This window comes from Mastacembelus armatus, chromosome 14 (assembly GCF_900324485.2).
Source record: "Mastacembelus armatus chromosome 14, fMasArm1.2, whole genome shotgun sequence".
Classification (NCBI taxonomy): Eukaryota; Metazoa; Chordata; class Actinopteri; order Synbranchiformes; family Mastacembelidae; genus Mastacembelus; species Mastacembelus armatus.
Window position 1 is genome coordinate 8,616,515 of NC_046646.1, and position 23,069 is coordinate 8,639,583.

Below are 23,069 nucleotides of genomic sequence, written 5' to 3' on the forward strand. Positions count from 1 at the left end.
CAATAAACAATCATTTTCTCAGCCTGAATTGAACTGATGAAATGACTAACAAGACTCCAAAGACTGATTTCCTCCAGACGGATGTTCATATAATAATGATTTAGAATACAATTAAGTGATTGTGCTTTTATAACCAAAGTAGAACAAATGATACAAAGACAAGATGTACATCACTTATAAAACATTAACACTGTTATATAAAATTTAAATTTGAAGCACTTCTGTGGCAGTAAACAATTTCAACAATTTACAAGATGGCTGGTAATGACTAAATATCAATTACAGTAAATTAACAAGAAACTCACAAGCAAAGATCATACGGACTGCTTCAAGCAGTCATAAGGAACAATATTTTTGTAGACACAACCGCCATCAAATGTGCATTCATCTTACTTTACCAGAGAAACCAGTGGCTCAAGCTCCTGGAATCTGGTCATCCAAAAAGCAAACAGTCCATCAAACTGAAGTCCAGAGATTTAAACATGAGAGTACTTTTTTTTTTCTTTTTTCCAACACCTAATGAGAAATTTGCAGTAAAAAATAATAGCATGAATTGTGCAGTGTTTTTAGTGTTTTTGTCTATCCTGTGAAGGTCAGAGTCCTTTTTCGAGCAATAGTAGGTTATTCCATTTGTGCTTGTATTGCTTCTTAGCTTTGCAGGAACTGTGAAAACAAAAATGTGCCATGATACTTTCCTTAGTCATTACTTAGTAATTAGTCAGTAAATAGATAGCAATAGAAGTTCTGATTGCTAATTTTTTTACCTCATCCACCTGTCCTGTAGGTGCCACCTGTCCCTCCTGTTTGGTCCTCGAGTCTCCACATGACATAAAGCTGGATGAATTAGGCTCGTCAGGCTCCTGCTGAGCCTGACCTGAGGGGAAAGAGGGACGACTGTACAGAAGGATGTCCCCAAACTCTGAAGGAGAGACAAAAAGGAAAGCATTTCAGTTCGCTAGATGCTTAATAATTCACTAAACATTTCCACAGCTCGCAGAGAGGCCAATCCACCCAGTACCTGAGTGCTGTCGGCTTTTACTGCTTCCTTTTCCTCCTAGTGGAGGCTTGTATTTGTCCTGACTCTCCCTCTGCTCAAATGCACCCTCCCTGACCCTGTGAGTTCCAGTGCTGCCTCGTCGACCCCGGGCTTCGCCAGAGCCCATGCGAGGCAACGTGGCCCCCCTCACTTTATAGTCACCATGGGACGTTTGGCTGGTGAAATTCAGAGGCATGCAAGAATCTGGGGACACAACAGAGCACAGCAGAGACAAATGTAATCCTTATGAAGAGATACAGGGTAGGAATTCACTAATCTGATGTTATAAGCTTTACCATCATTGTAGACATCTTTGGGTTGGTAACTTTGCTGAACAGACTGGTTCTGTTTATGCCTCCTGGGCCTTTTATGTGTTATTGCAGGACTCATGTTGCTATCTGTGGACATGGGGCTGCTGGGTCGCTGGTGACGCCGGCCTAAAATCATCACAGAGACTTAATGCAAATGTTAAAAGTGTAGATTACATGAAACTTCACATAGAATCATCAATTTACAGGTGATACGACGTGAAAGACTTCCATAGGCCATTTTCATTGTCCTGTGTCATTTTTCATACAGAAAATCAATATTAATTTACTGGGCAAATTTAAAAAAACTAAAAACATATTCTGTCTCCATCATCTTCTTTCTGTAGCGATATGGTCCAACATGAGCACATATTCTGAAGCTGGAACAGTTTTGATGATCTCACTATCATTTTATCTGTCCTTTTCCACCAGTTGAGCCCCAGGGGTCTGTCAAAAGGTGTGAAAAAGGCGATTCACATACTTTTGTGCATCAATCAGGATTTAGTGATATTCAAATCTACATGTTATGAATATACCCAGGTTGTTTATTTAATTAAAACATGCTCAGTCTTGTTGATGACAACATGGTGATTTTTTTTTTTTTTTTTTGCTAAATTAATTGCTGCTTATTTAGTCATGAATACTAGAATAGAAGTATTACAAAGATTTAGTCTCTATTATTCTCTATAATGTTATGGACTACCTCTATCATATCTAAAAATAGTGGTTGACAGTAAAAAATTAGCACATCGCCATATATTCATCATTCCCTCAGTCAACAAATAAAGTTTTTAAAGTGGTTGGATACTGTGTATTTGTAAGTTTAATATTATTTGCATTAATCATGTTTGCCTTTTTTCAAAATAGACTACTACTACTAGAGCCATGGGAAATGTCATTTAAGATAGAGAAAAGGAATATGGGATGTCATGGCCAGATTCAATCTGTGTTGCTATTTTTTATTTTATCTGAACACATATTCTGAGTTCTCAGTTGATTTGTGCACAGAAAAATCAAGAAGAGCCACAAATATGTTAAAATATGTGTTATCCAAAATAAAATGTTTCTTCCGCAAAAGCTTTCTCACCTGACTCCTCTGGGTATCTGCACATGCGCAGGCCTACAATATCTCGTGATGAGGCTACTGCTTGGTTGAAATCGCCATCTGTAAAGAAGGATCCTTCTGAGGTGCTGACAACACTGGACCTGCCCGATGAGATGTTGTCCTCAGATGCTGAGCCCCAGCTGTTAACCATGGAGCCTGTGACTGATCTGTCTAGATCCCCAGTGCTTGAGGATGGGGTCTGTTCCAGCCCATGGAAGGGCAGCCTGTGTTGAAGAGGCTGGTGCAGCTGGTGTTTCTGCTTCTGCTGGTTGTGGTGTTGGCTGTAGTGACTTTCAGCAAGTTCTGGGCCTGTCTCCTCCTCTGCCTCCTCTTCATCGTCTTCCTGTTCATCAGTATCCATGCAGAGGGGTATGGAGCTGTAGGTGTGTGTCGGGGAGTGAGGGCAAAGGTGGCTGGTGTTGTGCTGGCTGGAAAGCACATTCAAAATAATCTGTGCAGTCTTGTCACAACAAGAAAGTCTTTTGCATCTATTATGAACAACTGAATGCAGTGTCAGGGAGGTGGAATATGGTTACCTCAGGTGTTCAGATCCATTGTGCAGGCCATTGCTCAGGTCTCCCTGTGGTGATATGGTGGACGGATGACCATAGGACACTTCAGTGGAGGATGAGGCTGTCCCTCTAACTGGTGGAGTGGGACAGTCGTCTATTTTTTTCTCTGGATCAAAACTGAAAAGGGCAAGTGACATAAGGTAATGGCAAAATAAATTAGGGGTTCTAGCAGTCCTGACACATTTGTCACAGCCTATTAGAAATTAATGCAAAGCCCTTGTTCCTCCACTGAAACACAAATAATAGAAAAATCTAAAAAGGCGAGCAATAAGCTTTCTGAACCATCTGGGTTTTATTGCTTCACATGCTGAGCTTCTCTTCAATGCATGCTTGTTTCTGCTGTGTTCACTGTTCATACTACTAAGAAACTTAAAGCTAACTGTCTGACAGTCACAAATATCGAAATTCTACAATTAGTCTGGTTAAAAGTGTTGGCTGTGAAGACCATCACAGGTTTGCAGGTGTTCACAGCACACCTTAAATTAGGCATGTGTGCTTCTGAGAAGGTCATCATATTATTGTTTTATTTCAGTCATTTAAACCTGTCTGACTACAGCTTGGTAATGAACAACATAACATTCAGAAGCTTTAGTGATGCATTCAGCAAAACTGCTGAAATGTTAATCTTATGGTTTGTCAGTGAAGGACTAACAAAATAAAAAAGTACTATATGTGCAGACTGGTGAATATGTGCCTCCTACAGTATGCACTTTCTTTGATTTAGACCCCACTTCAGCACTAACAATTTCCGAAGTTATAAATGTCTCTTTGTATCTGTGCAGGCTGTAAACATGCATCTGTATGCTTCTTTTTTCTCTATACCTCCTTTCCATGGGTAAGCTGTACTCATCACAGTCCCAGGCAATAGCATGAGGAGGAGATGGTGTTTCACCCCAGCTTACTGCATTATGTTTTGGCATCTTTGGGGCCCGCATTCCTTTCTTTTGATTCTGACTCCCTGAAAAATGAGAAAAAAAGACCAAGGTAAAGAGAGACTTAAGACTTGCCTCATTACAATTCACAACCATGCAGAGTAGCTGTTGGCCTTACCTGCGGTGCTGTTGCTGCCTCTATCTGAGCTGTGGTGTGAGCCTCCTGTGCTGTGATCACGGGTCTGATTGTAGGGGATGGTTTTGTGATGGATCAAACCTTCATTTCCTTGCAGATGATCTGAAAATGAAATGTAAAGTAAATCTTCAACATTTTTCTCTTTACATATTGTGAAGCAAATCAAATTTAACCATTTTTACCTGTATTTAGCATGTTTTGCTCAATTATGTTGTACTGCATCTGTGCCGCCATCTCCTTTGGTATTGGAGGTGGGTTGGGAGGCTGTTTCCAGCATGGCATATCTAGAGGCTCTGCCGTGGCTGCCTTGTTCTTAATGCTGGCCTGAATGAGCTGTGTGGTGGCATATGGGATGGGCTCATACGTGCCTGCTGAATCTCCTCCTGGACTAGTATAGCACAAGTTGGAGTTGTTGAATGTTTTAATCTCACTGAGCTTGTTGGAGAGATTCACATCACTGTAAATTGCAGTCTCAGAACCAAGCTGTCCCCCTTGTTTGTTTTCTGGATGGTTTCCATAGTTGGCTATGCAGTCAGCTGAGGAGGATATAAAACAAAGCGGCACAGGAACATATAAAATCACAAACCTTTGACATTGCTGAAACATGTCTGATTTTTTTCAGACATACAATATGAATCTCACATTTTCCTACAGTACCTGAACTATCACGTGAACCAAGTCTTACACTAACCTGGGCGGCTGTATGTTGTCATGTTACTGTCACTGGTGCCATTGCCGTTATTGCAGCAGTTGATGCTACAGTCCTTGTGATTGGCACAGGCATTTGGCCAGTTGTCTGGCAGCCACAGCTGGTTTAGAGGTTCACCCATACTAAGGAGGCCAGGTCTGCAACAAAGAGGATCACAGCACAGTCAGTCAAAACCTGCTGTCTTCATAAATCACCGATGAGTGAGCATACAGTTCATCATTAAGAGTAAGAAGACACCTCCCCCTAGTGTTTCCACAATGTAAGTGCATTTCTTCTTTTGGTCTTTATATAACATAAAGGGACAAAAATATCACTCACCTGCCAGCATTGCACACAGATTCTCCTCTTTGATATGCAACTGCAAAGAGGAACACAAAAACATTAAATCTTGATGAGCTGTCAAAAAGAGAAAGTGCCAGGAGTGGAAAGAGCAGTGAGAGGCACGTTGAGAGTCTAAGCAAAGCACAAAATCTAAAGTCAAAAGAATACACTTCAAATCATATTCCCATCCATAGGGCACAAAGTTTGAATGTCTGGTTTCATTTATATGAAGATAACACAAATAACTGCCTGTTCCTGTACCCATCTCAGTATTTCTGCACCACGATTTCAGAAACACTGTTTAAGATAGTTTCATATCTGCCACCAGCAAAACATGAAACATTGCTCTCCACATTTTCTTTATTTAATCAAATGAACCTAGCCTAGTGAGTAGTTGGCCTTGTCACACTATCAGGATATACACTAGGCCTTTAGGCAAAAGCACATTGTTGCTCTATCATGAGCAGTAAAATAAACACTTCACAAATGCAGGACTAATACAGTGATGAATGGTATCTGCCACTCATTTTATTGAGCGGTTTTGTTTGTTGAGGTATACAAGTATAGTTTAAAATCCTTTTCATTCAGTATACTGTCTTACCATTACGCAGTCTTTCTGTTATGCTTCCGTACCTTCTCATTTTCATATATGTAAATGACTGAAAAACTGAACTGCACACATCAGTTCTTAACAAGCCTTCATAGTAAGAGGATATAATTTGATCGTGGGATGTTTGTAGGAATACAATAAAAAACGATTTGCCACAAACGTCAAATCAGTCATATTGTACTTACCTGTAGGTGTAAAGGTGAATGATGGGACTGTAGGAAAAGACAAAGGAAAGGAAAGAAGTTAAAATCAGTTCAGTATACTTTACTATTACGTTTGCTATGTGCTTCACTCTGTGACGTTTTGTTGTGTCTATGTGTGTTGCCTATGCTGTGGGATGGACATCGCTTCCAAATGTGTACAAACATTTAAATAACCACATGCCCTATGGCTTACTGCTGCCTCTGTCTTTGACACTTACATCCAGGTGAAGGTTAATGGGGGTGACAGGCAACTCAAAGGAGTGGGGAAAATAACAGTGCTCTTGTAGCAGACATCGTAATGGCAGGTTGACAGGCCTGTGCCTCTGAGAACTGCGCTGTGTTGAGGAAATGACACTCTACAAATAAGTGATTAAAGGTCAGCCTTTGAATGTCTGCAGAGTCGCGAATGCAAATTTGGTTCTGAAGTCTTTCTGTCAAAGGAAGATTAGACCAGAGTATTTTTCAACCTTTGATGTGATCTGCTTATCAGCCTCAGAAAATATGCCATAATATCACTGAGATTCTAACTGTTGTTTAGTGTGCTGGCAACAGGTCACGGCTGGATCACTTTTACAATCATAACAACCTTCAAACATTCTTACAAAAGTAAATTGTTTTGTTTCGAGCCTGCTTTGCAGATGCATTTTTGGTTTCGGTTATAAATGGGCATTTTACACACACACACTTAGTACATTTATCCAATAAACATACATCGATGCATATATTACTCTAGATGTAAGTGAGAAACACACACCCTTTCGGATGCCAGTGTATGTGCTGCTGAGACCACTTCTCTTTTTACGGTGACGGTAGAGCCACACACTGAAAATCATAAGGACCAACCAGCAGGTGGCACCAATGCCAGCAATAAACGCTGGTTGCTTCACCACATCTGAGATCTGAGACAATGTGTCTCTTTCCTCACTGATATCCATCATCTGGCCTGCAGAGTCTGACCAGAAAAAAGCACAAAGAGAGAAATCAGACATTATATGTGCATGAAACCAACAGCAATCATGTGAACAAAGCACATCTAAAGATATCAGTGTGGTCAAAAAATGTTGATGAGTCCAATTGATAGTGCTTAATTCAATATTTTCTAAGCAGTGCACAAAAGAAAAGACTATGACTGTAGAAGTTTTCACCTTTTGAAGTCCAGTTTGTGACAGCCTGCTAATGAAACACTCCTTTTTTTAAGAGAGCTCTTACCTAATTGAAAGAAAGTGACATCGCTCTTGACACCAGGTCCAGCAGCATTGCTAGCCGCAACTTCTACACTGTAGCGAATTCCTGGTGCCAGACTGGAAATGAGCACAGAAAAGGTGGAGCCGTCGACCGACTGGTTTACATGGTAGCGACTCTCATTACCCAGACACCAAATCTGTCAAAAGAAGGTGAGGAGGAGACAGGATGACAGCGACTGCCTGAGGGACACATCCAACAACACAAGAGGCACCGTCAGCCTCACAAAGATGCAATTTACATTTTAACTGGAGTACACACGACTCAGAGTAGAGCACTGGAGAGGGCAGGAGTCTTCTTTTCTTACCTTGTACTCCTGAATGACTCCAGTTTCTTCCAGTTCTGGAGGTGGTTTCCAAGCAACAAGGATGGCAGTCCCATTGGCATCACTTTTTGTCACTGTAACACCCTGGGGTGCTCTACTAGGGGCTGAGGCAATGAAACAAACAGTTAACCTTGGAAGCATAAATACAATCTCATCTGGTGCTGTATGCACCCCAGAAAAGGTCAGCATCTCAGACAGTTTTGCATAATAAATAAAACGTCACCTGGATTTGTTGTTGTTCAGATATATATATATATTGACAGTTATTAATAATGCACCAATGTCATTCAGTTGCTCTTAGTTATATATAGATATGTTTCAAAATACTGAAGAAGAAAAGTTCTTAGAGAGTCACCTTCTTCCAAAGTCCTGACCACCTTCACCTCACTGTCAGCTCCCTGGAACTCATCAAAGAAGGGACGCACTTTGAATTCATAGATGGATCCTCTCCTCAGCTGACCAATGACCACACTGTCCTCGCGTGGGTTTCGTACATCCAGGACACTCCACTGCCCCTCTGGCTGGCCATGGTCAGCCGACGCCCTGTAAAGCACCTTGTAGCCTTGGATGTATGGGGACTGCTGCTCAACCTAGTGGAAATGCAGAAATAAAATAAATGTCATATGATGGTGAAGCTTTTTTGATAATGAGCTACTAAAAATCCAGGTTTGCATCAAACAGATGTGGGGACATAGTGTGGTTTTTTTATTGGTGTAAGGTGACTCATGATAATGAATGAGAGTTAAAATAACACACTGGACTTATAGCAACTTAAAGCTTCATCTTATGAACATTTTGCAGGTGGGATCTGTTAAAACTCAGTTAAATACCTTTGCCATTAACATTCCCCACATCTATGAATTCTCACTTTAAACCACCAATATGAGATCATTTATAGTTTGTATATATATATATATATATATATATATATGTATATATGGAGAAGTGGTATATACTTTTTAATTAAACCACACAATTATGACTAAGATTTCTGCACCGACAGCAAAACATCTACCACACACCCAGAAAAATGCTATAAATATTTTTTTGTCTGTATGTGTTTTTTTATGGTTGAAATAAAAATTGACAAAAACAAAGATAAATCCACTGCTCTGTGCAGTGGATTTATTCTGTACTAATAAATGTTTAGAGAGAAAAAAATATGATTTTAGCATAAAAGAAATACTGTATTCACTTTACTCTCAATTTTGACAGTTTGATGCTCCTCATAAACCATTTAGTGCTTCATGTTTCACTGTATGTCTGTTGAAAGTGTTTTTGCTCATTCAACTATCCTTTTCATGCTTGTGATTCTAAATGAAAACATGTCAGAGAGTAGGCGTCTGCTCTGTAATAATGCCTGATAGAAATTCTCAGAACAGTGTTTATTTTTTTAAATGTCTGAACCTGCTATTTACCGGCTTTTAAATCATTTTTAATGTGCAGCATATGTTTACATTTACTTGCACATTTGACCTGTTTCCATATTCATTCTAACTCTGACAACTTTGCATGCTGTATATACAGAAATGTTGACTGCGAGAGATGATCAACTTGATTTATTCCCCTTACCATCCACTGCACCCTGACCGCAGAAGATGAAAGGACAGTTGGTGTGTGCAGGTGGATGACCACATCTCCCAGCTCCCTCTGGATGTGACGGTGATCCACTCCCTGCATGGTGGAAGTGCTATCTATTGGTAGGAAAGGAGTGAAAAGTCAAAAATGAACTTAAATGAACCTCAGCTGACGTGAACATGCAGCTTCACTGCAGTTTGACTGGCATTTATTCAATGTGATGTAAGGCTTAAGATAGGAAAGAAACCCCCACACCAACCCTGTGTTCTGACAGACTCTGAGATTGGACTGGGGTCACTGAGGCCATAAGCGTTCACTGCTCTGACCATAAAGAGGTAAACAGCTCCAGGTTTCAAGTTCCTCAGAACATAGGTCTGTGTCTTCACATGCTCGGCCAGGGTCAACCATCGGCTTCCTAATGTATAACTGCAGGGAGAGGTGAGGCCATGAAAACATAGTAAAAACAAAAGTTCCATCAAGCTTGGTAGATGTAATATACACAGTTACACAGGGATACTTCATATGTCTAACCTGAATGCCTCGATTAGGTAAGATGTAGGTGTCGCACCAGCACTGGGGTTGGACTTCCACGACAGTGTGACAGATGTACGACTCACATCAGTCACCTCAGGTTTAGATGGAGCACTGGGAATCAGGTTAGGGTCTACAGGATGATTGGACTGGACAACAATGCCAAACTCTGCCACACAACAACAAATTCATAAACATTTTAAAACACATGACTTTCCATTGAGTACTAACATTTCAAACTACGTTGCATTATGATTAACTTACCTTCCACTTGCAAATACGCTGTCCAGGAAGCCTCTCCATTGGGGCTAGAAGCTACACATGTGTAGAAGCCTGTATCTCCCAGCTGAAAAGAGAATGTGCAGGGGCAGACATTAGTGGGTTGGTTTGGGTTATTGTTGTTGGTGATAACTGCTATCTTACTTTATCCTTTACCTTAGTATAGCGAATCTCGAGTGATCCCATATTTGTAAGTGACATGCGGGAGTCCACTGGAGACACCAGCACACCATCCTTCTTCCAGTGGACTGTGGGAGGTGGAGAGCCAGCAGATTGGCAACCCAGGACCACTGTGCTATCCACAGCAACAGTCTGATTGAGTGGGCCTTGTCTAATCACAGGAGGAGGGTGATCTGACCCTGCTATTAAAAACAAATGAGGGGCAGTGAAACACTTGCCCTAGAGCCCTGTTGCATATAGTATTTTTTTCTTTTGACTGCTCATGGTCAGGGGTCACCACAGCGGATCAATTGATCCACATGATTTGTTTGGTACAATTTTAACGCCAGATGCCCTTCCTGATCCAACCCACCCTTACTGACAATTAAGAATCACCAATCGACCTACCTATATGTTTTTGGACCTGGGGAAAGAGGGAATCCACGCTAACATGGGGAAAACATGCAAACTCCACAAAGAAAGGCCTGTGCAGGATTTTGAACCAGGGACCTTCTTGCTGTGAGGCAACAGTGCTAACCACCAAGCCACCTTACTGTCCATATAGCACTACTTATTACAGATATTTTCAGCCGGCAATATACAGCACATTGGAAACAAGTTACTAAGGTCACCTTAAAATACCAGCATGCATTAAACAGTGGGGATGTTTTTGAATTAGGTGATCACAGACCAGAGGTTCCTGAATGATGAATGATGCCCTATAGTTCACCAAGCACATAAAACATCTTGAGGGGAAACTCCATGGCAAATACATTTTGGAAGAAGCTCCAGACCTGTAGCAGTTTTCTTTATTTTTTAATCAAATGTTATTGTCATGTTTCGTGAAATAAAAGCACCTGTTTGAGATTAAATATGTGATCACTATATGAGTATGGGTAAAGTTTATGCAGTGAACACAGTTGGCAAAGGTTACAGAAAGAGCTCAGTCTCCAGTCCTGTGCTCATCTGTCTTGTACTGAATGCCTAGTATTACAAACTGACGTCTGTTGGGGATGACATCATTTCCTATTGGTATAAATGGTATGTTCATTTTTTAGTGGGGTTAATACTGTATTGATAGTTAAACCAGTTACAGTGTCTGGTAGTTGAGTGATTTGGGGCATATACCACATAACCACAACATCTGCAGTTCAATTCACGTCAGGGAATTTTGTTGTCCTCCCCCTTTCTCTCCATGAACAGTCTTGTCTATAGCTCTAATGTCACTATTGAATACAGGCTTAAATGTCAGAAAGTACTTTGTCCACAGAATATTACAGAATTAAAAATTGGGAATTGATGTTCACAAAAGATCAAAGTTGTGAAGAGAGAGATAGGGTAAAAAAAAAAGGGTAAGAAAGATGACAGTGGAGAAAAAGAAAATGAACTGCTGCCAAAAAAAAAAACGAATAACAGATAAGATGTGAAAGATATTGAGAGGAAAATTGGCAAAGCGAGAGAACAATAGATTTAGTTGGCTGTGCAGGCAGTCAGGGAAAAAGAAATCAACTTTTCCCCTTCAGCGGAGAGCAACTAATCGTTCATTCGGCAATAGGTGCTGCTGGAGCCAACTTCAATCACAACAGCAAAGCCCACTAATAACAATCCCACTTAGATAACAGAGCGTGCTCTCTCACGCGCGTACATTTTAAAACCCTGTGGATGGGGTTCTAGATAAATAAATAAATATACCCCAAAAGGTGATGAAACATGCCTTGAAAACTGCTGGGGGGTTAATGTGGACCAGTTATTTCCATACACCACTGCACCACTCCAAATGGGGATAAGAGGAGTGAGGTGGGATGGAAAAAATTTGGGGAAGGGAAGAGTAGAGAGAAACAGGTATAGATAAGAGTGCAGTGCTGGTGACCAGTGAAAAATTACATAAAGCATAACCCCATCTCTTTTTTTATTTCCATTACCTGTAACAGGTTTTTTCCCTGAGTGGATGCTTCCCATTTCCATACTAAGGTAGCTGCAGAGCATATTACCAATATGAGCAGCAGATTATCCATTTTGACTAATAAAGCTCTAGCGAACAACTCAGTGTACAGATATAATAACTGTCTGTTTAAGCCTAAAGCAATTATTTTCATTAATTTAATACATGCACAAAGTACAAAGTTACCCCGGCACACGTATTCATGATCACACAGGTCATTTAACTGTGAGCCTGTAGACTTTTCTGGTGGTTTGTAATTACTGGTATGGGCCTCCAAGCACATTTAAATTGCTTTTTTCAAACAATTAATGTAGTCTTTTCATCCCCTAGGATTTGGATAACAGTCCCTCACACCTTTATTTGTATAAAGGTTCCTATAAACCATACTATATATCAATAGTGCAGTCTTAATTGATAAATATCTACAATAGAATATCTCACACTGTGTTGCAATAATGTAAACTAGAATAAAAATTGCTAATAATTATTATTTCTCCAAATATGCTTCAGTTAGATTATATACTATAGAAGTTAAGAAATTATATCTTTAGAGGTAACAGAGGTAACCCTAGACACTTTGTACACACAATCAACATAGAAACAGAGGAAACCCAAAATGAGAACATGTGCTGAAATCCCTCCCCTCGATATTTAGTAACCAAGGCAAACTACCACACTCATAAGGGAGGTAATGCTCACAAGTTTGCAGCCCAGATCAATTTGTAGTCTAATATACCAGCTCAACAAAGGAAATCTGAAGCAGACTTTAAAGCCAAAAGACAAAACAGTGAAGCTAGACATGCGTTGAATAAAAGTCCCACCATCTGCCCTCCCACATTCCCTCCCTTTACTCACAGTCTGTAACCTCCAGCAGTGCTTTGGTAATGACACTGCCAGCAATGTTGAGAGCCTGGCAGCTGTAGAAGCCACCATCAGCACGCTGAACATCGGTAATGGTCAAACTACCCATCTGGGAGACAGACAGGCGGCTGTAAGGCTGCGGTGGCTGGTAAGAGAACAGGAGACTCTGGATGGGAGAAAGAGATCACAGAGTTAGAAACTCATTCATCCAGTGCATTTGCAGGGAGTAGTCATTTAGTATGATGACAGACTGAGGGTCAGTCTCACCTCACTGCCCTCCCTCTGCCAGAAGATAGCAGGCTGTGGGTTGCCGGTGGCTTCGCACTGGAAGGTGACTGTCCTGCCCACTGCCACCACCTGGTTCCTGGGGCGTATGGCAAATGCTGGGGGCACTGCAGAGAAAGAGAGGCCCTAATTACCTGGCAGCCTGACACATTTTTATCATTCCCAGTTTTAGAACATTTTACTGTACTGAAAAATCTCAATGAAGAAAGACCGCAAAAGCAGTCATGGTTTACCTTCTTAAGGAAAAAAACAGCATGGTTTAAATTAATCTACCCACACATAACATGAATTACATACTGTACTGGTGGATGGAATTACAGTGCAGATAGGACAATGACAGGTGCTCATGAATTCCTGTTGCTGTCTGATAGTGGATGGTGGATGAAGGAGGGATGACAACTTACCAGTGTTGACTACAAGGGAAAAACACAAAAAAGAGCAGTGTAATCAGTAATCAGGGTGCATACATGGATGTGCAATTGTGATGTGATGCACACAACAGTAAGGGCACATGCTCGAATGGGAAAAGAATGAGCATAACGGAATTGGTAAGAAAAACCACAAAACAGAAAAAACTGTTTCTAAAAATAAATTATGAAACACTTTTAATTATTATTCGGTTATTTATTTTTTCTATTTTCTGATATTATTTCATTATTATTATCCTTTTATTTGTATTTTCATTTCCGCTAAAATGGTGTTTATGCCAACAATAATTTTATATCATTATTACATACATACACATTTAGAGAGGACGAGGAGTGGGAAAAGAAAGAAAAAAAATGTTATTTCAGAGTGAGATAGTAGACATTAATTAAGGATAAGTATTTTATAAATGCTCATATGTAAGGAGATTTTTGGAGAAACATAATCACTGGTTCAGATCCCCAAATATCTAATGGTCGAAAAAGAAAAAAAAAGTCAAATGGCACTTCATGCTGTTTAGATCCAATTAGACCTTCCGGATTTGCTGACTGTGAGAGTCAAAGTTCCCATATTCAAGACATCGTGAGTGTTGACGAAAGTGCATTGTGTCTGGATAGAAAAGAGGGGGGGGCTGCTGGTACTATGCAGGGTTCGACTCTCCTGTGCAAACAAAGACATATTTTCAGATGGGAACAACTGTAGATTTATGGTGACATAAATGGCTTGCTAATCGGCTGGTTTTGGGACGGCTTTCCTTATTGCTCTGCGCTTATTGCTTAACATTTCTGGGTTCAAAGACTTTTTAAAAAAGCATGTGGTTTTGCATGGCACAGAAAAACTGAGTTTAACACCATGTTGGGATGATGTGTCGTTTTTAGGCAGTTTCATTTAATTGATTTAATTTATCAAAAAGTTTCTCTCAAGTTGATGTCTCAAAGATTACACATCATTTTAATGAATGCAACGCTGAAGAGTCATTTCATTTTTTTGGACTCTGTGCAAACCTTAAAATGGATAAACTCTTGGCCTGCTGCATCTGTTTCAAATGACAACTGTTTAATATCAACCAAATGTTCTAAGTCAGTAAAAAATGATTCTGTGGTTACGACTACAGCTATGATTGAGCCAGCTGAGGTTAAGACAGCGTATTTTTTTAATTCAATAATGAAACTCATATTCACTTTCATAGCTCCCCGTTTCCTCCTATAATACAAGTTTGACTCATCTGCGGATTATTCCTGCCCTTCTCCATACACTGCCCAAATTAGCTATGGTTCCCCATGACGCTCGTTTTCTCAGGTTTTTTGGAGTGAGAGGAAGACAATGTAATTGGAACCATGTCATTTCTCAGCATGCAACCAGCCCTACCCTATCTTTAATTAAGTCCTACTGTCCTCGCAGTCTGTGTCACCCACTCTGTCACCGCTGTGTGTACATGTTTACTGCATATGGGTGTCTTACTGCTCGTTTCCTGTGACTGATTTAAGAACTAAAGGGTGTCATTGTGGTACAACAGCTCAGACCAAATGAATCAATTGTCTGTGGTCACAAAAACATTTGCTTTGCATGCGATTTACAGTTTATATGGGACATAACTATGAAATATACATATGAAATATTCTATGCTACTTATTATATAGAACTGGTGATTGTTGCAGACATTATATGACCTCCAGCCAGGAATTGGAAAAAAAAACACACACACAAAACCCCAGGGATAATTCTGTCTGCCTGTACTGTCTTGAGAGAAACAGCAGCCTAAGGCTCAATAATGAAAACTAGGTCTGGATAAAAGGCGAGGTAAAAGTCACTGCCTGCTAATCTGTGACACTATAAGACAGAATCAGTTCTCCTGTTAGGCTTGGAACAGCTTTTTTGCCAACCCATGAAACGGAAATCTGAGGCCTTGAAAAAAAATATGTGGCCTGAATATTGCAAAGAAGAGAGGGGTGGTGTTACGGTTGGATGACATTTAGTGCGAGGGTCGGGTTGTACTGACCGTGCACAGTGAGCGTGGCAGACGCTTCAGACTTCCCAACCATGTTCTCTACCACACATGTATAGGAACCCTCATCTGAAGAGGTCACCTGGCGAACAACCAAGGTATGGTCTTCTAGGATTTCAAATCTGTAGGCAGGATGGACACATGCAATCAAAAGATGAAAGAAAAAGTTGAAACACAGTGTTTCCATGGTAAATTACTGTATATAGACGGCCTTTGTCAGTTACCTGCCCTTAGGCAAGTCAGAATCATCTTTCCTCCAGCGGACAGTAGGAACAGGGTCTCCTTGAACCACACAGTGGAACTCCACGCTTTCGTCTGCCAGCACAACCACACTGCTGGGCCGCTTTACAAATGTTGGGCGCTCTGGAGGACAGCACAATATAAAGCAGCATAAGCGTCACTAAAATAATGTTGTGATCTGTGGTTGACTTCAACATAGTGCTTGAAGAATGTTTCCTACCAAATCAAAACTTAATCACAAAGGCCTATAGGAAACCTATGAACATATGCAAAGTCAACTACATATTGCAATTATCACAGAGTTTGGGAACATTTGATATTCGAGTGATAATCATTTCTCAGTTGCCAAAATCATTAATTTAATCATTTCAGAACCCGCACAACAACACATTTTGATATGTTTCTGCATTCAGAAACTATTCATTTAAATTATTCTCACAGCCTTGAATGGCTTTATGAAGCATTACACTGTATACTCCCAATATTAACCAAGGTCATTGAACTGTGTGATACTGATAAGAGCGCTGTTCTGATGGGAAATGGTTGGAGAATAAAAGGGGGGATGGAGAGTAGAGGTGGGTGTTCAGGGTGGAGGTTGTTGGCAGTAGCAGGGGAGCTGTTGCACTGAAAGGTTTGAGGGGCTCTAGTGTCAGATGTCACAGCGGTAGATGTTCAGCACATGTTCGGATACCTCTCAAAAGCTGGCAGATTGGATGGTAATCCTACATAATCAATGCAATTAATGTGTCATTATACCCCAGTGACGAAGAGTATACAGCAGATTGCCAATCTAAATCACCGTGAAATAAGAGGACACTTAGACTAAGTGAAGCACTGCAACATTGGGAAATGCAATCACAAAGCAGCAAATTTTACCAAGCACAGTAAGTTCAGCGATCTCGCTCTCCCTCTCCCCCACCATGTTAGTTCCCACACAGATGTATTTCCCTGCATCACTCTTCCTGGTGTTGGTGATCATCAGCTTGCCACTGCGGATCTAAAAGAAAGCACAAAACACATTTGCACAGCTGTATTTGCACAAGACCTTAATATCCTTACGTGTACTGGGAGTTTCAGAGTGAGTGCGCCACATGAGCGAGTGTGTAATAACCCTGCCAAAATGTAGAAATTTTGTGATAAAATGTGCTACAGCGAAGATGTTTACTTAATGAGCCTATCAGCCCCAAAGGGTCACAGAGCCCTAATGGAGAATTGCCTACAAACAACAAGAAGGTGCAGAAAAAAATGGATGCAAAACAGCCACAAAACCACTAAAAAACAAACACAGTGACTAAAAATAAACAATCCCAATCGCTGAAAAAAATGCAAACATATAAAAAATAATAAACTGACACAACTCAAGTAAAATATACTGAGCAAAAATGAGACATGCAAAATGAGTCAAAATGGGCACAAAATAGCTAAAAATGATGCAAAACTACAAAGAGACACATAACAACCACAAGAAGACAAAACTGACTACAAATCACGTGGTTGCTCCTACAAATGTAGAAGAAATAGGGACCTTTTACATGTCTGTGCTCTATTTCTCATGATCCACTAATGTGTGATTCCATGCACTTATAACCACATCTTTGGCATATCTTCTATTTGAAAATTCACTGTAGATTGTATAGGGTAACAAGTATGCCTGTGCATGTCTGCACTGCTTTTCAAGCTGCACAGAAGGTCACCCATTATATTACATAATGAGGGACACAAAAATAATTACATAATTCATATCCAGCACTACATTAGCACAGAACCCTGCGAACAAAGACACTCCCTCTTTGTAGAGACATTCTTCAGATGTTCAGTCAGCGTTCTTTGACTTTCCCAAACTTTTTAACTTCTCTTTACTGATTTCTTGACATACACACACAGGCACACTCACACAACAAAGCAGTGGAAGCTATACTGTATGCACGCCATGCTGTTTTCAGTCTTTTTATATTCTATCCACCATACGCCCTTGCAGACCATGGTAGATGCCTTTATGGTGCTTTGAATGTGAGCTACTGTGCTTATATTCTGCAGCAACCCAATGTTAGAGGTGATACCACAGCAGATGGGAAAACTATAACAGGGAAACATACAAATAGAAAGTCCTCAAAACAAGCATGAGGCCATTCCCTGCATCCAGGCATCTAAAACATTTTCCCAGGCATCACCTTCAATGAAACCTTTAGTCTTGTTATTATGATTTAAGACTGCTTTTCTCCTACACACACTAACCATTAGAACTGATCTATGTCTGCCAGAGAAGCACCTCAGCCTGTAATAGTCAGAGGGTAAGGCTACCTACTATTCTGTGTCCATAAAACAGGCAGGGGATTCTGCATCAAACTGTACAGCACCTCACTTGGTGGTCGCTCTCTACTCTCCTACTCACAGATGAAATACATCATGAAATTGCTGCTGCAGGGATAAAATCAACAGCTTTTCATTTATTAGTCAGCCTCCCACAGGCTAACCTTCTACCATAAACTACTTATACTGTCCTCTAAATAAAAAACAACTAAGAGTGGTCCAGCCATGGCTGGCCTTCCAAATAACTGGAAAATGATGTACTTTTAATTAGAAGCTTTAACTTGTGCCTTAAGATTGTATGTACTTTTCATACCCAATGCCAACCACTGGTACTTGGAGGAATTTGGGAACAGGTTTGGCGATATTCAGTGAGATTAACTTCGGATGTTTAAACTAAAATTCTGAAACAATTTCAAATATGTACTAATTAAAATAAAAAACATGCATTTTTATTTTTGATATTGTTTTATGTGGCACAGAAATGACAAGAAGAAAATTTACTTTACATGTTACAGCAGCAGCAAAGTAGGGCAACCTATGACATAAAGACAGAGTAAAGGATTTTTTAAATTGTTTTAAATCTCAGTGAATAGATCTAATATTGACTACAAATCTTTCTAAATACTGAAGATTTCCAATTCAGATTTTCATCAAATACATTTTAAATTAAATTCAGGTGACTGAGATTATTAACTTGAACCCTGGATAAAAAGATTTGTGTCTTATGGGAATCCATAAGCACATGATATGCTGAGTCTATACAATAATTGTCCCTTGAGAAACCACTATTACAACTGTGGCAGTGTATTGGTTCCAGTAAAGTATAAGGGCTGGGCAGGAAAGATGAAATAATAATACTGACTAATTCTGCACTTTTACTGTGCAACTCTGTTCTGTTTGCTGCAAATACTGCTGCACTTCAGCAAACCAAGGGCTTTTTTTATTTCCTGGACTGACTTCCTCTTGTTTCTAGCAGCAAGCCCATCACTAAGAAATCCAAGTGTGGTTTGTGTATCCTCCATCTTGTACACTGAAACCTCAACCTTCATTACTGTTCTTTTTCAGTACATTCTCTTTCTTCTTGACATAGCCTGAAGACATGCACTAAAGACAGTTAGTTAGTATGCATTTTCTGTGTTAATGCATTTAAGATTTTTATTTAAATCCATAAATCATATCTTTACATTCTAAAAATAGTTCTTAAGAATCAACTCACAACTTTATCTCTATATCTATTAATAAATGATGATCCAGGCCACAAGGGAAACACATAAAAAGATGGAAAGTAGCCATGGATCACTAGTGGTGAACTCTTTTGGTCTTTGTACAGTAAGTGATGTCTTTGAATGAACTCTCATGGCAAAGACATATTTCCATATAGAAAAGATGATTAGGGAGGACAAAGACAGGCATGCAGGAAGTACAAAGCAAAAAGCAGCCTTTGTATTTCCCTCAGAAGAACACCCCCCCCACCCCAATCCACTCCTCTCCTCAAATCACAGTTAGCTGCTCTGTCCTGTCCATCACGGTACCCCAGAGAGACTCCACCTATCACTTCTTACTAACATCAGCTTTAGATCTTCTCTTGCGTATCTACAGTAGTCTGCACAGACATTCAAATAATCAAATCAAGATACACATGTACAAAATTATCTGAGTTACATACTTTAGGGTTAGGGCCTGCTCTTGTTCCCCCAGTCCATCAGACTCAAATCCATAAAACAAAAAATAGCTTCCATGCCACACAACAACTAATTATATTAGATCAATACCATGCTATGGGTAATAGTACTTAGTAGTGCTTGATTGCTGCTGCGGTTCTTGTACTGTGCATTTTGCAATCAGTTTAATAAAACAGCATTATAGCCACTGTTTTTTTTTTCAATGCACAATTTCATGGTAAGCCTTTTTCTTGGCAAATAATGCTTTTTCCTTTTATCTCCTGGCATTTCTATTCTGTATGAACAAGAGGAAAGATGATGCTTTTATTCAGCACTCATGCAACCACAAGAAAATTATTGTGTGATCTTGGCTTAAAAGCTTGATCTTACATACTTCGTAATGATTGAGGTGAGAGGCAAGCGATACTTCAGAGTTCTAAAAAGGGCAACTAAATACCAACGGCTTACTGTACATCGAACAACTACTGATTATGTGTGTGCCTCACATGTTTTACATGAGGATGCATCAATCAGTAACAGTAAAAACTATCAACCGAATATCTCCTGGTTTTGGATTATTCGGGGGGGGGACCTTGAGCCCTGGGAACTTGTAATGAGCATTTGACAACATATTCTGATGTTTTAGTAACAAAAGAATGAATAAAAAATACAACAAATGAGTCAATAACAAAAATGTGTAATGTTGAGGTTCAAAATCGTATCTCTTACTGTGATTCGCTCATCTCTGTCATCTAAAGTGGCACCGTCTTTCCTCCAGGAGATTGTGGGTTCAGGGTGCCCACGGGGTGGCTGGCACTCCAGCACTGCGGGTTCACCCACTGCAACCATAACGTCTACCGGGTTCTGTCTGAAGTCATCACGCAAAACTGGAAAACACACACAGAAAAACACAACAGTCAGCAAAGTAACCATGATTTGACAATTGTAAATCATAATATTTGTTTATATTGGTGCCTTCAAATGGAGCTGTATTTATTGTGACAGTGGGAAAAGTCAGTTTCCATCATTGACTGATGTGGTATTCACAGCTTTCCCAAGCTGGGATTTTATAGCTCAGAGTAGAGATGTTGTGTCATACTGCATGAAGCTGTTTTGCAAACGTGAGAAATTTCTTTGGATGGCAGTGAAATGTACAAAACACAAAACTCTCACCTCTTTTCTAAAGGGAACAAGGCCACAGTCAGTTTGATTAGTAGTCTGTTAGCAATAGTGTTTTTAAGGCATCAGCCACTTGAACAGCAGGCTATTGTGCACTTGACGTAGAAAATATAAACTTACGAATTTCATTTGCATGCACCATAATAAATGGTTGATTGCCAGCTCTGTCCATCACACAAATGCATGCAAATAAAAACTATTAAGAATGTATTTATTTATCTACCCATCTACCATTCAGTCTTTCTAAAAATCGATTTATTCATACAGAATTGTAATACAACCCAGAAAAATCTTCCAGGATGTCTCCCTCATTTCAACAGGGGATAAGAACTATAGAGATCAGTCTCTGAGAAGGTGAGTTGTCTTAATAGCTGATAGTAAGACGAGAAGATACACAGCTACAGAGCACTGCAGAAAGGTGAGGTCAAGAGAGCCCTAATATCAGACAATAGAAATCTACCACAGCCATTTATCAACTTTCCACAAAGAGTAGCCTGCGCACAGAAAAGAGCTTACAGCCAGATGAGAAAAGAGGAGAAGCCAAAGTCCAAGAAGATCAACAGAAGTGTGTGATTTCTGGTTGCCACAGGCAGCTTTCCTGACTCCACTATGGACTGAATATTAAGGTCTTAACTGCACAGCTGAAAAGCTCCAAACTGTATGAGCAGAAGCAGATTTGTAATGAGCAGCAAGGAATTCAAAGACATTGATTCAAATGAAAAAGCTAATTTGCAAAATGACAACAAAGGATGAACACGAATACCAAGGACTCAGGATCGGTAAAAGAGAAAGAGATCACAAAAGAAAGCAACCTTTAGTTCGATATAACGATTCCTGCTCCTGATGAGGTGAACAACATGTGCAGATGTAGACGCCTGTGCATGACTGACTGCTGTTAAGCATTCCCAGTCTTAAATTACAAGCTTGGGGGTGGGAGCAGGGGGGCTAGAACCTGAACAAGCCAAGGGACCTGATCCAACTCAGGGCTAACAGAACAGCAGAACTGACTAGAGCTGGGTTGGGGTGAAAAGACAGGAAACAATGAGGAAAAGGCATAATCACTCCCAGATGGTGGCAACCCATTCACCTCTGGCTATAAATGTGTACATAACACCAGGCAAGCAGGCCTGAGATGTCTGAGGAGCACCGTGGATGTGGGGAGAACAAACTGGGATGACCTGCTAATTAAAGGCATTTTGGGCCCTTCATCTCTTTGAGCACACTCTGCCCCTCTGCCCTTCTGAGCAGACTTGCAACTGGCTGACTGCAGTTGACTGAGTGCTGATGGGAAACAGCTGTCTGACAAACCCCTCACCCCCACCTCCCCCAACACCGTCAACACCACCATGTCACATGATAAAAGGCATTCCTCATGGGACAAAAAAACATGGTTGAGGTTACTTTAGACAGGAAGAAAGTGAGACCTTCACAATTGCCTTTATGGTGTGTGTGCGTGTGTGTGTGTGTGTGTATGTGTGCATATGTGTGTATGTGTGCATATGTGTGTATGTTAACTGATTGACTGATACTATCTTACTGTATAATTCCAATACCAATCAGATTACACATCTGTTTTTACTATCTTGCGAGGTCTAAATGTCTCCACAGTGTTTGAAAGCCCAGACTATTTCCTCAAGCCCCTTCGGCAAAGATTTCTCTTGGTGAAAGTGTCAGTGTAAGTGTAAGGCAAGAAGAAATAAATACTAAAAGCAGAGGAAGCTCATGGAATTTTTTATTCTTTGTTTTGAAGAAATTCTCTTGATTTTATGGGTAGTTGAATAAGGAAAGGTTATGTGTTGCTGGGCGAGCACAAAATAATCTGGAACATGTGTTTGTAAAAACTCTTTGTATCCTCAGAGGGGAGAATGTATATGCATATTTACTTATATAAAAGGAAATCATGTATGCCCATGTAGAAGCTATTTAAGTACAAATGGAAGTACTCTGATTCTAAACACCTGAACAATATGCTAAACTGTTTCCTTGTCTTCAGTTTCTTAACAGCTATTAGTTTGTCCTGTTTCTTTGTCATCTATTAGGTTCACACCATTCATACAACTTCTGCTTATCTGTATAGCCTATTCCTAGGAGTGATGTTGCAGACACTGCCCTCT

At 40.1% G+C, this 23,069-nt stretch overlaps 1 protein-coding gene across 1 annotated transcript in view; it reads right to left on the reverse strand.

Moving 5' to 3' along the window:
• Positions 1-503: 503 nt before the first annotated feature.
• The window catches only part of LOC113142849 (roundabout homolog 1-like), a 49,908-nt gene continuing 27,342 nt past the window's right edge, over positions 504-23,069 (reverse strand). The window contains exons 2-29 of the mRNA XM_026328170.1: positions 20,506-20,663; positions 16,682-16,802; positions 15,790-15,928; positions 15,560-15,687; positions 13,539-13,547; positions 13,117-13,241; positions 12,844-13,015; positions 10,044-10,249; positions 9,873-9,954; positions 9,609-9,777; positions 9,337-9,503; positions 9,072-9,193; positions 7,855-8,089; positions 7,482-7,603; positions 7,142-7,313; positions 6,687-6,884; positions 5,915-5,941; positions 5,117-5,156; positions 4,781-4,935; positions 4,272-4,625; positions 4,072-4,191; positions 3,844-3,979; positions 2,986-3,138; positions 2,432-2,877; positions 1,333-1,473; positions 1,019-1,240; positions 765-919; positions 504-663 (exon numbers count right to left, since the gene is read on the reverse strand). Of these exons, the coding sequence (XP_026183955.1) occupies positions 649-663; positions 765-919; positions 1,019-1,240; positions 1,333-1,473; positions 2,432-2,877; positions 2,986-3,138; positions 3,844-3,979; positions 4,072-4,191; positions 4,272-4,625; positions 4,781-4,935; positions 5,117-5,156; positions 5,915-5,941; positions 6,687-6,884; positions 7,142-7,313; positions 7,482-7,603; positions 7,855-8,089; positions 9,072-9,193; positions 9,337-9,503; positions 9,609-9,777; positions 9,873-9,954; positions 10,044-10,249; positions 12,844-13,015; positions 13,117-13,241; positions 13,539-13,547; positions 15,560-15,687; positions 15,790-15,928; positions 16,682-16,802; positions 20,506-20,663 (4,289 nt within the window). The 3' untranslated portion in view covers positions 504-648. The remainder of the gene's footprint in view (positions 664-764; positions 920-1,018; positions 1,241-1,332; positions 1,474-2,431; positions 2,878-2,985; positions 3,139-3,843; positions 3,980-4,071; positions 4,192-4,271; positions 4,626-4,780; positions 4,936-5,116; positions 5,157-5,914; positions 5,942-6,686; positions 6,885-7,141; positions 7,314-7,481; positions 7,604-7,854; positions 8,090-9,071; positions 9,194-9,336; positions 9,504-9,608; positions 9,778-9,872; positions 9,955-10,043; positions 10,250-12,843; positions 13,016-13,116; positions 13,242-13,538; positions 13,548-15,559; positions 15,688-15,789; positions 15,929-16,681; positions 16,803-20,505; positions 20,664-23,069) is intronic.